This window comes from Podarcis vaucheri, assembly GCF_965113315.1.
Source record: "Podarcis vaucheri genome assembly, chromosome: 4".
Taxonomy (NCBI): Eukaryota; Metazoa; Chordata; class Lepidosauria; order Squamata; family Lacertidae; genus Podarcis; species Podarcis vaucheri.
Genome location: NC_138762.1, coordinates 23970417 through 23985724, shown reverse-complemented (window position 1 = coordinate 23985724; position 15308 = coordinate 23970417). Strand labels below are relative to the sequence as shown.

Genomic DNA, 15308 nt, shown 5'->3' with positions numbered 1-15308 from the left:
GTTCATCTAGCTCAGGGTTTCCCAAACTTGAGCCTCCACTTCTTTTTGGACTACAACTCCCATCATCCTTAGCTAGCAAGACCAGTGGATGATGGGGATTGTAGTCTAAAAACAGAAAAGGAAGAAAAAGTGGTATATACAGTGGTACCTCAGGTTACAGATGCTTCAGGTTACAGACTCCGCTAACCCAGAAATAGTACCTCGGGTTAAGAACTTTACTTCAGGATGAAAACAGAAATTGCGTGGAGGTCCCATTAGCTAAAGTGGTACCTCAGGTTAAGAACAGTTTCGGCTTAAGAACGGACCTCCAGAACGAATTCAGTTCTTAACCCCGGTACCGCTGTAAATGTAATAATAATAAAATGAAGCATGGCCTCCAATAGTTCACAACGACAATAGGAACATGCTCGTCACATGGAGGGGAACCAGGAGAGAGGGAAGTACCACTTGCAAACTGCAGAAACAAAAGAGGCAACTCTCAGAAGGGGCTTGGTGATAATGACATGCTCTCTCAGGCAGCCTCCACCCACGACATCAACCAGGTCTCATGTTTGGGCCCTGAAATCTCAGGGTCTGGGGTGCTCCTGGCAACCCTAGTTTAGCGTGGCAGCACCTACCCCTTTGGGAACTCCCTGCATATTGAGATCAAGCAGACACCTTTACTGTACTCTTTTCGACACCTGCTAAAAGCATTCCTGTTTATAGATAGGGTGCTTTAGCCAGATGCTTAGAAAGTTGAGGTAATTTTAATCTGCTTTAGTATTTTAACTTTTGCATGTTTTAAAGCAGGGCTGTATTTTTTAATTTATTATTATTTTTTGTAAATCACTTTGAGGTTTTTCTTACAGTCAAGTGGCCAATACATTTTATGAAATAATAAAACACTTATGGGGCGTTGTTATTGGTATGAGCTTAGGTATCTGAAGAAGTGTGCATGTACACGAAAGCTCATACCAATAACAAACTTAGTTGGTGCTACTGGAAGGATTTTTTTAAATTTTGTTTCGACTACAGCAGACCAACACGGCTACCTACCTGTAACTAGACTTCTCAGGGTGATCATGAGGAAAGCTTGCACTGCAGAATTCACCACTACAAAACTGCATGTATATATGTCTGTTTAATTAACTGCTCATCCATTCCCACTACCCTTTTGCTGATTTAAAAATAAAATGCAAGAGTTATCTTCTAAGTTTAATGTTGATGCCAGTTGCACATTTTTGCCTGGAGGAAAGCCTCATTGAACTCAGTGGGACTTATTACACATTAAGCCTATAACGAAATTGCAGGTCCCCCCCCCCATTTTTTTAAAGCCACACATACTGGCTGCAAACGCTCAGAAACTTAAAATGCAGAGAAGGGTGCGGAATAATGCTGCATGATTTCCACCAAAACCTAACCTTCCTTCCCCTTCATCACGCTCAGGGCTCTGAAAAACAAAGCAGTGTTAGCTTTACTTAATCTTTATCCCATCGAGACACAACGTAGTTTGGAGAAATGAAAAAAGAACTCTGCAACGTGATACCGCATGCGTGTAATGAAGGGGTTAAAAGAAAGCCGGGAATCTGCAAGGCATGACGGGAGTTGTAGGCGAAGAGCTTCATGGGAATTGTAGTTGGGCTGTTTCCTGCAGCATGGCTGCCCTCCTGTAAGGTAAGCCAGTTTCTTTTCTCTGCTTTGCTCTGCTTTGCAGAAAGGCAAATGGCAACATCTTTTAACCAGGCTGCAAATTCGAACCCAAGACAGGACGGATTCCTCTCCTGATTTCAGACTTGCGTGGCGTCTCCTGCTCCCGAGACACTGAATCAGCACTTTATTAACAGGATGTGGTCATGCTAACTCAGTTTTGGAAAGAGTGTTGTAAGGATCGTAGCCTAAAATTCCTGCCCAGACATAACAGCTGCTGTTTGCAGTGCACTCCTTTTTTTTATAATCATATTTATTAAAATTTCCAATAATAACAGAATAAGAAAATAAGAAAGATAAAGGAAAGAAAGAAAAAGAGAAACTAATTTAGACCCTTCTTTTCATAACCTTCTTTCTGGGACTTCCTCCTTCCCCTCCCGATTGTATTCCCCTTTATCTAAGTTGGTTCCACAAGTTCTCATCCCCAATTAAACCTAATATATTTTACTCATAAACCAATTTAAATTTACACCATCTTAGCATCACTCCTCGTCTTATAATAGAACAAAATTTTCCCCTAAGATCCGCTCTCATTCCTTCCACGAGTTCCCCCTTTCTAAAAAAAAGAAAAAACAGAAACATAAAATATCAACGTTATAAAGAATATAAGATAGAAAGTATAGAGAAATTCAAAAAGTTGGTTACAAAGCCTTTGGATTCTAAGGTTCCCCCTCCCTTCCCCGGTTTTGATTCCCCATGTCCATTTGTCTGTATGTTGTCGGCCTGGAGATCTTAAGTCCATAACCAAATTTATCTCAGTCCATCATGCTGCTTTCTTCGGATTTGGTTGTTTTAATGATGTTTAACTTCGAAAATCCAATCTAATAGAGGCCTTTAATTTTCTTTAATCTTTTGTTGCTCCTCCCATTATTCTTTCCGTGTCGTATTCAGTCATCTACTCTTTTATTTCTTGGATTCTCAGGTTTCTGTCTTGTTCAGCTGTCAAAACATTCTTATTCCAAAATTTAACGTCTCTACAGAGGTTTGTTATTCAGGGACACAGACTTACGTCCAGTTCCTTTCTTGCTTCAATAGAAGATTCTATTGTATTATAGTCACCTCTGTAGACAAAATAATATTTCAGTTCTGCAGCTTTCCCAGGAGATAAGACCTTTGCACATCCCAGAGTAGTTTTCCACATACGACACTTGTAATGTCCCGAATCCCCTCTAGAGGGATTACAATAACTTTGTATCCTCTAATCCAAAAGTCAATTTGTTGTTTCTTTTTCCCGACAGTTTATATCCATATTTATATCAAATTGTAACAAAATTAACCAGCAAAGAACTTGTAGCAAAGTCCTCTTTATAATTTCCAGTTTTGACAGCTCCTTTGACAGCTGTCAAAATCTCCATCTCTCTTCGCCAGGCTGTCCGAATCGCCCCGGTTCCCGGGGGGGGGGTTGCTTTTTCCTCACCTTCGACTCCTCTCCTCCAGCACAGTTCTTATAATTCACATCGTGGAGTTGGTAATTTTTATCATCAATAAACTTCTGAATAGATCTTGGTTTCTCAGTCCTTGTTTTAGCATGTTTACAATCAGGGAGGGGACTGACTTCCTTTTTTGGATCCCCTCCCGCTCGTGCCAAATCCGGAAAAAAATTTTCTTTTTTCCTCCTTTTAAACCCGGTTGCCCAATTACTCACGGGTTGTTGATCAATTGTCCGAATTTCCTTTAGAAGAAGCCAGCGCTCTCCGCCGAATGGCATGCGGCTGCGCCCGGCAGGGGAAGCGGAGGACTCAAAGCACCACGCTACTCCCCGGCGCCCGATCCGTAGCCTTTAAAAAGGCTCTTTCACAAGCCGGGAGAGCGATAACGGTGCCAGCCGAGTCACCATGTCCACGGGATCCGTTCCCGTGGTTTCTAAGGGTCCCCGCGTCGCCGGCGCGGTAGGACCCAGCCCCTGCCGAGCAGGCTCCCTCCGGAGCTCGGAGGGAGTCCGCCATTCGGCGATGGCGCCAACCCGGAAGTCCCCTGCAGTGCACTCCTTTTTTTGAGGCTTTGGGGGTGTAGGTGGTGGAGCAAAGGCAGCAAAAATAGACACCACAGTCCTGGCTTTGATCCCGTGTAAAATCTAGTTGAGATCCCTGCACTGCAATGGGGTTGTAGTAGATGACCCTTCCAGCTCTCCAATTCTGTAATTCCATAATTCTATGGAAACAACAGCAACCTTGAGCATGTTTATTTATCCATCAGTACCGCTTCCATGAAGGGTGGTGCTGTGGGTTAAACCGCAGAGCCTAGGACTTGCCGATCAGAAGGTCGGCGGTTCGAATCCCCGCGACGGGGTGAGCTCCCGTTGCTCGGTCCCTGCTCCTGCCCACCTAGCAGTTCGAAAGCAGGTGAAAGTGCAAGTAGATAAATAGGTACCGCTCTGGCAGGAAGATAAATGGTGTTTCCGTGCGCTGCTCTGGTTCGCCAGAAGCGGCTTAGCCATGCTGGCCACATGACCCGGAAGCTGTACGCTGGCTCCCTCGGCCAGTAAAGCGAGATGAGTGCCGCAACCCCGGAGTCGGTCACGACTGGACCTAATGGTCAGGGGTCCCTTTACCTTTATCTTACTGCTTCTATGCTACGTTTAGCCACGTGTGAGAGCAGTTGGAGTAATTCTGTTCAAAGATCGAGAGAAGCAAAGGGCCTCCCATTTCATGCCAACTCACTCAAAGTAAGTTCCATTGAGCTGAATGGGGCTCATTACTGAGTCAGTGGTTTGTGTCATTTCAATGGGTTGCTTCATTTGTGGTCAGATCCTATGCTGTATAGAACGGTCTGCTGAATTCAAGGAACTCAACCATGATAATGATGATAATGTTTTTGGTTTTTTAATATCCTGCTCTTCTACTTAAACGTACACACAGTAGCATACAACAAAACCAGAAATACGGCCCTAAAAATTCTCTCTCTGTAATAAAAATGTCTCTATGTGCATTTAGGGACCTGCAGGTAGGGAGACAGCTGTTTTCCTTGTGATCTCTTGCATGCTTTCTATACACATCTGGCTGGCCACTATGAGAACTGAATCTGATCCAGCAAGACTCTTACTATGGTCTTATATATTTAAATTTCTAAAAGCAATAGCTATACGAGTGTGAGAGATGTGAGCATATATATCAAGAAGACTTGTATGCACAGTTTTCTGTATGCCTTCCCAGAAGTAAGCTCCATTGAGTTCAGAGGAACTTACTCCCAAGTAAGTGTGTGCAGGGTTGCAGTATTGTTCTCAAGTAAGTGTGCAAAGGATTGCAGCCCTAGGGTGACCAGGCGGGCGTAAGAACAGGTCTTATGTGCTTTCGATAGCTAGGTAGAAGAGAAAATTGCTGCAGATACAGCTTCTCATGCAGATTTAAGAAAAGTTGCATCGGTCAAAGTTCCCACTTCTGTACAATTTCTCTTTGCACCTGGTTGTGCTAACCACGCTCATTGACCAAGGAGCTGTTCTTATACTGAATCCAACAACTGATCCAGGAGATAATGACTGTCTTCTGTGTCAAATGCTTTTCCATGCTGGCATCTTCCTCAGCTTGGGGGATCTTGATGGGTACCAGTGAACATGCCACAGGTTCATACTAAGACCTTTCAGATTTGTTTATGTTTATTTATAAAATAAATTTCTGTCCAGCTTTTCCTTTCCAAAATAGGGGTACCCAAATGGCTTACTAGATGCAGGACACGTCTTCTGCCACTGAGTCAGAAGAGGCCACTTCTAAAAACCTGCTTTAGAACAGCTTGCTATAATAGCTTAAAGGTAAAGGGACCCCTGACTGTTAGGTCCAGTTGCGGACGACTCTGGGGTTGCGGCGCTCATCTCACTTTATTAACCGAGGGAGCTGCTGTACAGCTTCCGGGTCATGTGGCCAGCATGACCAAGCTGCTTCTGGCGAACCAGAGCAACGCATGGGAAATGCCTTTTACCTTCCCGCCGGAGCGGTACCTATTTATCTACTTGCACTTCGTGCTTTCGAACTGCTAGGCTGGCAGGAGCAGGGACCGAGCAACGGGAGCTCACCCCGTCATTGGGATTCAAACCACCAACCTTCTGATCAGCAAGCCCTAGGCTCTGTGGTTTAACCCACAGGTTGCTGCTAAATGCTCTGCTACTTTACCTCTTTGCTTTGTTTTAATGGCAACTCCAGGGCATTTGCTAGCTAATACCAACCTTTTCAGAAGGCCTCAAGTTTTTCACTTGCATTAAGATTACAGCAAAGTCAATTTTTTACTCCTGTGATTCTGTAAGCTAGGAATGACCAGAAATAAAAGGAGAATAACGTTCAAGAGCGTGGGGAATTATAAATGGGCAGAGTGCACCATCTACTGGTGCAAAGGAGACTCTCTCTTTTGTCAGTACAGTGAGAAATAGCCCCAAAGGGGCTGAATCAGCTTGTTCCATCTCTTAATTGTGGAGCTCAACCCAATTTTTTTTTGCTGAGGAAAGAAATTGTGTTCACTGGAAATTACTTCCCAGTAAGTATTTGCAGGAGGGCAGTCAGTGTTGAACTGTGTTGCAGTTTCAGCAGCCTTATTTTGGTTTTAGGTGCTGTGTTTATATCCTGCTCCCACAACCAGAGGGCTCCTACAGTGGATTGCAAATAAGCTACAACAATAAAACAGAAAAGCAAACAAACATAAAGGGCTCAGGGGAAATCTCATGGCGCTCATCTCTAACTTCATGAGACATATGAGAATAATATCAGCCAATTTCACAGGGTTGTTATAAGGATTAGGGAGCAGTCCTATGTGCAAAAAGCTGGTGTAAAGTCACACCAGATCCAAACCCTGGTCAGCAGTGGGGCTGCTGCTCTGCCTAACCCTGGCAGAGGGAAAACAAGCCATTAAAACTGGGTTCTTTGCAGGGTTGCCAGGTCACGTGACCGAGCTGAATGCTCCCACCATGCCCCTGGGATGAGCAAGTTACACTGGTTTGTATCTTCAGACTGAGGATTTAATGCCATATTGGGTGATCTATAAAGAGCTTTATAGGTCAAAACCAGGATTTGTTGCTGACTGTTTTTGTTCCGTTCAAGGGATTTAAAACCTGGTCCTTTCTTTCCCCCAGATGGCATCTTCTCCGTTGACCTTTTCATCATGGAAACAGACGGCATCGGTCAACAGAGACTCAGTAAAGCAGAGAAAAAGCTGCGGCAAAAACAGATGAAGGCCAGGCATACCCTGCTAAGGCACGAGGGGATTGAGTGCGTGTCGTACCCCACCAAGGTGATTTGGGAGTTGAAGTTGCTCCTAGTTGAATGTGAATTGTGTTTTAAGTAGGTTTGCTAAGAGATCGTTCCCACTGATCTTAATGGGTCTCATTGGCCAGGCTTGCTGTGGCTAATTGGATTTGGAGTTCAGCAACCTCTGGAGGGCAGCAGGTTAGAGATGGGGAAGGCTGGTGTGGAACAGATCACATGGCAGAAATCCAAGCTGTTGGTGAAATGGACAACTACCCATCCTGGATTAATATGTCTTGAGTAGATTTTCCATAAATGAAAGCTGCTATAAATAATTATATATGGTGCAAAATTCAGTGGCCAGGTTGCTCACCAGAACAAGATGGTTTGAGCATATAATGCCAATTGTGACCCAACCCAACTGCACTGGCTGCTAATTATTTTCTGGGCCCAATTCAAAGTTCTGGTGTTGACCTATAAAGCCTTACACAGCTCAGGATCTCAATACCTTAAGGACCGCCTCTTCCCATACAAACTGACCCAGACCCTGTGCTTGTCATCTGAGGCCCATCTCTATGTCCCCCCGCCTTGAGAGGTTTGGAGGGTGGCAAAACAAGAGGGGGCCTTTTCTGTGGTGGCTCCCTGTCTGTGGAATGCTCTCTCCAGTGAGGCTCGCCTAGCACTATCATTAAATGTATTTAGGCGCCAGGTGAAAACATTCCTTTTTAGCCAGGTTTTTGACCATTAAATAATCTATGGCCTGTTAAAGGTGTGTGCATGTGTGTGGATGACTGTTATTATGATAGTTTTTATGGCTATGCTGTCTATTACCATGCTTTGTTTTACGTTTTTATTATTATGCACTGTAAAATATATTTTTAATGTTGTCCACCGCCCTGAGATCTTTTTATAAAGGGCAGTACAGTGGTACCTCAGGTTACATACACTTCAGGTTACATACGCTTCAGGTTACAGTCTCCGCTAACCCAGAAATAGTGCTTCAGGTTAAGAACTTTGCTTCAGGATGAGAACAGAAATCGTGCTCTGGTGGCGCGACAGCAGCAGCGGGAGGCCCCATTAGCTAAAGTGGTGCTTCAGGTTAAGAACAGTTTCAGGTTAAGAACGGACCTCTGGAACGAATTAAGTACTTAACCTGAGGTACCACTGTATATGAATCAAAATCATAACAACAACAACAACAACAAAAATTCTAGCTATTTCAAATCTAAACATTTCATTTTGTTTTTCAAACAGAGCAATTCTGGGATAAGAGCCTAATTTCCTCTTTTATTTCTCCGATGTGTTTATGGAATGTTGCTTTCAGATGAATAAATTAGTGTTGATTACTCATGTCTGTGTCTCACTTGTCCTCCCCCCCCCCTCCACCGCCCTCCTCTTTATCTCCCGGTAATTAGAGCCTGGTGGTTGCCAACGGAGGTCTGGGTAATGGTGTAAGCAGATGCCAACTGCTCGGCGTGGTGCAGGATTGTGGGCTGGTGAAAGCTCTCCTAATGCCTCCCGGTAAACCATATTCATTTGTGAAATACGGAAGGACAGAAGACTCCAAAAAAGCCTATGACTCCCTCAACGGGAAGGAGATAACGGTGGAGGACTCTGGCCAAACAGTCGTTCTCTATTTCAACTTTGTGGGAAAAGGTATTGCTGCTGTATTTAGCTAATAATAATAATAATAATAATAATAATTTATTATTTATACCCCGCCCATCTGGCTGAGTTTCCCCAGCCACTCTGGGCGGCTCCCAATCGAGTGTTAAAGACAACACAGTGTTAAATATTAAAAACTTCCCTAAACAGGGCTGCCTTCAGGTGTCTTTTAAAAATAGGATAGCTGCTTATTTCCTTGACATTTGATGGGAGGGCATTCCACAGGGTGGGTGCCACTACCGAGAAGGCCCAGGTGATGTAGGAAATTTTTCGGAGACACTGTTGATGGAATTTTTTGAGGAGTTGGAGATGGCGTTTATAAACACATGGTGTATATGCAACCCTAGTCCAAGATCCAAAGGAAGTAAATTTTGTGACTTTGAGCAACTGACCCTGTTCCCGTAGCGTTAAATGGCTTTTGAAACTCCCTTCAGCTGGGGAGGGGGCTGCTAAAAATGTCTAACTCGCTTCCACGCACCTTTGGGCTCAAATATTTGTCGTTCTTTTGATCCTGGACGTAGCATTTAGACATGTCTTCTTTGGCCACTCTGTATTCATCGCCTGTTGGCCACAAACAAACTCTCAATCCTCGTGAGAAGTCCTGGGAAGAGACAATCGAAGGCAGCTGACATCTCACCTGGAACAGCCGGGGGAAATGGTGACCTTTTCCTTTGACAAAGCAGTCAGGCGTTTGAATCTGAAAAGCAGCCGGGTTCTCTGGTCCTAAACAGAAGGGGGTTTGCGTGGCACAGTGTGTGGGGACCAAGCCTGTGGCGCATGACTAGAAGGATTACTGTCTACAATTAAGCTTGCTTTTGGCTTTATCGCTTAATTCACTAATGCGCTTTCCATAAGAAGTTTTCCAAGATCTTTCTAGTCAGGCAGGGGCTTGAGGTGAGCAGGTTTCCCCCTACATCTACTTCTTACAGCACCTTTCTGTCAATATATTATATGCAATTCTCAACCATGGTTTGTTATTACAAGAAGAAGCCTAGTCTCTCTTCTGGGCTTGTGCAGCCCCTCTCATTTTTCCTGCTGCAAGGATGAGATTGGAAGCTTTACCCTTTACCTTTACACTGGTTAGCATATTATTCAGACCCTAAACTGTGGTTAATCATAACTGTGTTTGGTGAAAGTAAGCCAGCTTTATAAACTGTGGTTTGAAGTTGCCCTGTTTCCACTTACCAAAATTAAGATTAACCACAGTTTGTCTGAGTGAGGATAATAAGGCAAGCTTCAGTTAACTAAAAATGGAAGTAAAGGCTTATAAACTACACCTGCTGGCTGCTTCAGAGGGGAATGAGGCAGCATGGAGGGGTAGGAGTGGGTAGCTAGGCTCTTTCTGGTAATATAAACAACGGTTTAGTGTTGCTTCCAGCCAAGCCCTATATTTAACTGCTTGGTCATTTTTGATGTTGCTACCTGCCTAGAGAGCATTTAAAAATTGGCAAATTTGAACATCTAGATAATTACAGAACTTGGTTGTTCGAGAACTGTATGTCTATGCAGCTTGAAAGAACAGCATGGGGAGTTCTTCAATTTTTTTATACTCCTAGTTCCTTGGGAGAACATGACACCTACAGCCTTGCCTCCTGGCCTGAAGATAATTGAGGAGTTGGTTTTGCCTGAGGAAGAAAAGGAACTTTTAGAAAGCATTGATTGGGCAGAGGATGAAGTCACCTCAACTGGTAAGTAATGCTTCCTAAGAATGGCTGTTATTTTGGATGACTGCCAATCACATATTTGCTCATTCTTTGAGGGGATTTTGTTGTTGTTATGGTAACGGGTTCAGCTCCCCAATTTTGGGGAATGAGGCCAGGGATCTGGAGCAAGAGAAATAACTTTCCTCAGAGCTATTCCCAGGTACTCCGCTTATGCCAGAAACACTGGTGCAAATGGGGCCTGTTGTGGCAGGACTTTCCTGGCCTGAGGAAATGCTGTTTCCCACATGAGATTCAGCCTCGGAAGTCCTAGTGGATCCACAGGTTCCTCCTGTCCCGATTGGAGCTAAGATCGTGAAAGTAGGCTTGGCCCTTTTAAATGAGGAGGCTCCTCATGCTAAAGGCAGAAGTACGGTAGTTACTCAGATAAAGCAGGTCCTCTTTGAGCCTGGCTGGTGATGAGCCAACATTTGAGGTTCTGCTATAATGGCAGTTCCAGCCTGAGTGCTGCATAGAGCTATCTTTCAGCATTTGGAGTGAAAGCACTCTGCAGAAGTAGAAAATAATAAAGCTTTGTTTCTTTCTGCTGGTTCCCTCACTGCGCGAAGCAAAGTTACAGGGAACTAAGCAGAGGGCCTTCTTGGTAGTGCCATCCTCCTTGTGGAATGTTCTCCCTTCAGATGTCAAGGAGATAAAGAACTACACAACTTTTAGAAGACATCTGAAGGCAGCCCTGTATCGGGAGGTTTTTAATGTTTGATATTTATTATGTTTTTATATATGCTGTAAGCCGCCCAGATGGGTGGGGTATAAATAAAATAATAATAATCAGTTAATGGAAATACTGTCTTGATAGGAAAGATTCTAATTCTATCCAACCAAGGTAAAGGTGTTTTGAGCCATGCTTGTTCTTAATCCATGGAATTTTGACAGTTGTATGTTCCCATCTTGCTAACTTTTTAGTCGACAGGTTGGGAATCCTCATCATTCCTAGCCATGATGGCCAGTTATCAGATATAATGGGGATATAGTCGAACGCATCAGAGTGTCAAATTCTTCCTTTTCTTGCTGTCATGGTTTTGGACTGAACAGTGCTGAAATTTGGGCTGGACAATGAATTATTTGCCTAGATACTTGCAAGTGCTGTGAGACAGGAACTGTGAAAATAAAGATGATTAATTGTTTTAAGGATTTGCATCATTCCATTCCAAGAAAATTCTGCTTGAGGTGTTTTACAGCAAAAGATAAACGTGGATATTAATCTTATCTGTGTAAGCTTCCTTAGTTATGGGTGGGGAACTTGAGTTTCCGTGGTTCAAAATCTGGAATTGTTTTGGAAAACATTTCAGCCTTGGTGGTTTGATCAGTTTAGTTGCTTGCTCATGGTACTGGTTTATAACAAGCACCCTTGCCATCATCTACATAGACAACAGTGACTTAAGAGCTGGTTTGGAGGTTTAACTGCACTACAATAGACAGCAGATGTGAAGTTCACTGGTGCCACCTGCAACCTTTTTGATAAAGTGATGTGCAGATCTCTGGCACACACCTGAGACCAGACACACAGGCTTGAGGATTCATGAATTTGACCAAGTGACTCACTCTGTGCAGTGGAAGCGAATCTTTCATCTGTTGTTTGTGTATTCATTGCAGCAATTGCAGCATCCAAGTTGTCTCGAAGGCTGCTATTTATTTCCAATGCCTCTTTATGTTATTTAACCGTAGTAAAAACAAAAACCATAGTAAGAACCAAAAAGCTTTTTGTGGGAAAGTGTGTGTACACACACACACACACACATACAGTGGTACCTCGGGTTAAGTACTTAATTCGTTCCGGAAGTCTGTTCTTAACCTGAAACTGTTCTTAACCTGAAGCACCACTTTAGCTAGTGGGGCCTCCTGCTGATACCGCGCCTCTGGAGCACGATTTCTGTTCTCATCCTGAAGCAAAGTTCTTAACCTGAAGCACTATTTCTGGGTTAGCGGAGTCTGTAAGCTGAAGCGTATGTAACCTGAAGCGTATGTAACCTCAGGAACCACTGTATATGTATAAATATGTGTGCAGGTTTTGGTGTCTTCGGGTGTCTTCCCGTGTAAGAGTCGGGGTGTCTGTGCGACGTTTCGACGAGGTCTCACTCGTCATCTTCAGGCTGGTGCTTTCGGCTTCTTGTTACTGGAACAGAGCAGAGTCTGGTGTTTGAGTTCCTATAAATACTGTTGAGGGGTGTGGTGTATAGCCTCCAACGTTCTGGGCAGAGAGGAAGTTCCTAGATTAGTGTGCCTTTTCTTCTTTTGTTCCTTAATTACTTGAGGGATATCTTGGGTGATTTCATGAGTGATATTCTGAATATCACTGGGTGGGTCATTAAGTGTAGATTAGTTGCTAAAGCTTTCGTGTCTTGACCTCTTGAGCTTGTGAAGAGTTTTTCTGAGAAGATGGCTGTGCTGCATTTAGTTGTGCTCTGGCTTGGCTTCGTGTATAGGGGCGAGCTATGGTTTTGTGCCTTGTGCCAGCCAGATCTGTGTAGGGATTGCAGGGGGGTGCAGCATCCGGAGGTGCCACTATAGTTTGGCTACTGGATGGAGTCTGTAATATGTCTGTGGAGAGGGTCTGGGTTTGGGTCTGGTGTGGTTGATTGGTGACGGCGTTCTGTGTGCCTCTGGTTCTGGTGTCGGTTTTTGTGGGGAGGGCTAATTTCCAGATGTCTGGCAGGCGGGACGTGTCGTCACGCTTGTTCATGTTGTGAGGGTGTTTCTCTATCTCGATGGCTTCCATGATTATTCTCTTGTGGTGATGTTCCATGTTAAAGAGCAATTTGGAATCTGCAAAATTAATTTCGTGTCCTGTTTCTTTCATGTGTTGGAAAAGAGAGGAAGTTTTTTCTTCTTTTTTGACGGCATTCTTGTGTTCTGCGATACGTGCATTTATTCGTCTGTTTGTTTGTCCAATGTACGTGGCTGGGCAGACTTTGCAGGGTATTTCATAGACCCCTTGGTTTTCCAGCTGGATTTTAACAAGAAGCCGAAAGCACCAGCCTGAAGATGACGAGTGAGACCTCGTCGAAACGTCGCACAGACACCCCGACTCTTACACGGGAAGACACCCGAAGACACCAAAACCTGCATTCCTGTACCCGTGAAAATCTACGAAAATAAATATGTGTGTGTATATATAAGATGTGTGATTCCTGTTGTATATTTTGTTGCTTCTTCCGCTTGTAAACTGCCTAGAAAGGCAGTGTGCAAATTAAAAGTGAAATGAAATGAAAATGACTCTAGTTGAAAAACAGGATTACTCAATAAAGTACAGTAGCACCTCGGCTTACATAGCCCTCTGGTTATGTAAACTTCATGTTACGAAAGTAGTAAACTCGGAAGTATCGAACCGGGTTTCTCCGCGTGCGCAGAAGCGGTCTACCGCCGTGTGCGCATGCTCAGAACAGTGATCCTTGGGTTGCGGAAACCTTGGGATCTGGCTGGACCTCTGGAACGGATCCTGTTTGCTACCGGAGGTTCCACTGTACTTCACAAGCATTATCTAGTAATCTGTACAACAACCCTATAAAGTGATCTTGAAGGTGAGAGGGACTGAGGCTGAGAGAAAATGTGGATCATCACAGACCACAGAGTGAGTTGAGGGCGCAGGAAACTTTCAAACTCAGAACTTCCTGAATTTTGGCTTGGTCCTTAAGCCACTATGCAACAGCAGCTCAAAATATATATTGTGGTTATTTAATTTTTTTCTGCCCTTCCAAACATGGCTGTTTTTCTTCCTTTCCATTTTCGCAGCTCAGAAGTCTCTGAAACACAGGAGGGTAAAACATTTTGGATACGAGTTTCGATATGATAACAACAATGTTGATAGAGACAGACCCTTATCTGGAGGTGAGCATCCCAATGGAATGCCTGTTTTGTGTGTCTTCCGTTGAATAATCAATACAGTTTTCTTCACTGATTAGTAGTGGTTGCAATTCTGTATATGCTTACTGGGGGGTAACTGTTGTTGAAATCTGTGAAACTTGCTTCCAAGTATACAATAGAAATGGGCTTGCAGCGCAAGGCTTCCATTCACCTAGGTTGTAATCTCAAACATGCGGTTGACCCCCAGGTAAGTGGGTCTTAAAGGACTTTGGCCTAGATATGTGTTTGAATCAATTTCCTTTTAACGTGTTTAGGGAAGAGTCCAGAAAATGCTTGACAATGAGTGGCTTTGAAAATCTGACATGCATATGAGATGCACAAAACCTGAAGAAGGTAGGAGTTTTTGAAGACCAAAACATTTTGGAAGATCCAACATTACAGCTGGTACATTACAGCCTGGGAACGGCTTCGACTGGCTGCCTAACCAGATGAGGGTAGCCGATGTGTCTCAAATCCTCAGTGAGTTAGGGACTTCCCCTGCATGCGAAGACAGGATTGAGCGGGTGAGACCAATGGTGGGTCAAGAAAGCAGTTTCTGCATGTGCTGTAGAGGGAAGTGAGGGGCTGATGGGGCTCATCAACCTGGGAAGGTAGCCCATCCAGGAAAGAGAAAAGTCTGATCCTAAACCTCCACTGCCTTGCGATATATCTTCAGGAGAAGAAAGGGCTAAGGAGTAAAACCTACACTATCCAGAGTGGAGTGAGAGCTGGCCCATAAAGAAGGCTGATCGCCGAAGAATTGATGCTTTTGAATTATGGTGCTGGAGGAGACTCTTGAGAGTCCCATGGACTGCAAGAAGATCAAACCTCTCCATTCTTAAGGAAATCAGCCCTGAGTGCTCACTAGAAGGACAGATTGTGAAGCTGAGGCTCCAATACTTTGGCCACCTCATGAGAAGAGAAGACTCCCTGGAAAAGACCCTGATGTTGGGAAAGATGGAGGGCACAAGGAGAAGGGGATGACAGAGGACGAGATGGTTGGATAGTGTTCTCGAAGCTACCAGCATGAGTTTGACCAAACTGCGGGAGGCAGTGGAAGACAGGAGGGCCTGGCGTGCTCTGGTCCATGGGGTCATGAAGAGTCGAACACGACTAAACAACAACAACAACATCCAGAGTGGAGTCCTTAAGGTGGTTGGATGGCACCTTTCATGCCTCCATCTGGCAACTCCTGCAGCCAAGCTGGTGCCAAACGTATTGCTCTGATTTT

At 44.2% G+C, this 15308-nt stretch overlaps 1 protein-coding gene across 5 annotated transcripts in view; it reads left to right on the top strand.

Moving 5' to 3' along the window:
- Nucleotides 1–15308, top strand: part of ALKBH8 (alkB homolog 8, tRNA methyltransferase) — a gene marked incomplete at its 5' end in the record, with an annotated part of 65249 nt that overhangs the window by 10031 nt on the left and 39910 nt on the right. For 2 of the 5 annotated variants that reach the window (XM_082219258.1, XM_082219257.1), the window contains 4 exons: nucleotides 6740–6897; nucleotides 8267–8507; nucleotides 10073–10204; nucleotides 13967–14062. In XM_082219258.1, coding sequence (XP_082075384.1) covers nucleotides 6740–6897; nucleotides 8267–8507; nucleotides 10073–10204; nucleotides 13967–14062 — 627 coding nt within the window. Of the gene's footprint in view, nucleotides 1–1089; nucleotides 1115–1602; nucleotides 1654–4867; nucleotides 4877–6739; nucleotides 6898–8266; nucleotides 8508–10072; nucleotides 10205–13966; nucleotides 14063–15308 lie in introns of those variants that run through there. The other 3 variants (XM_082219259.1, XM_082219260.1, XM_082219261.1) reach the window with 3 other exon arrangements.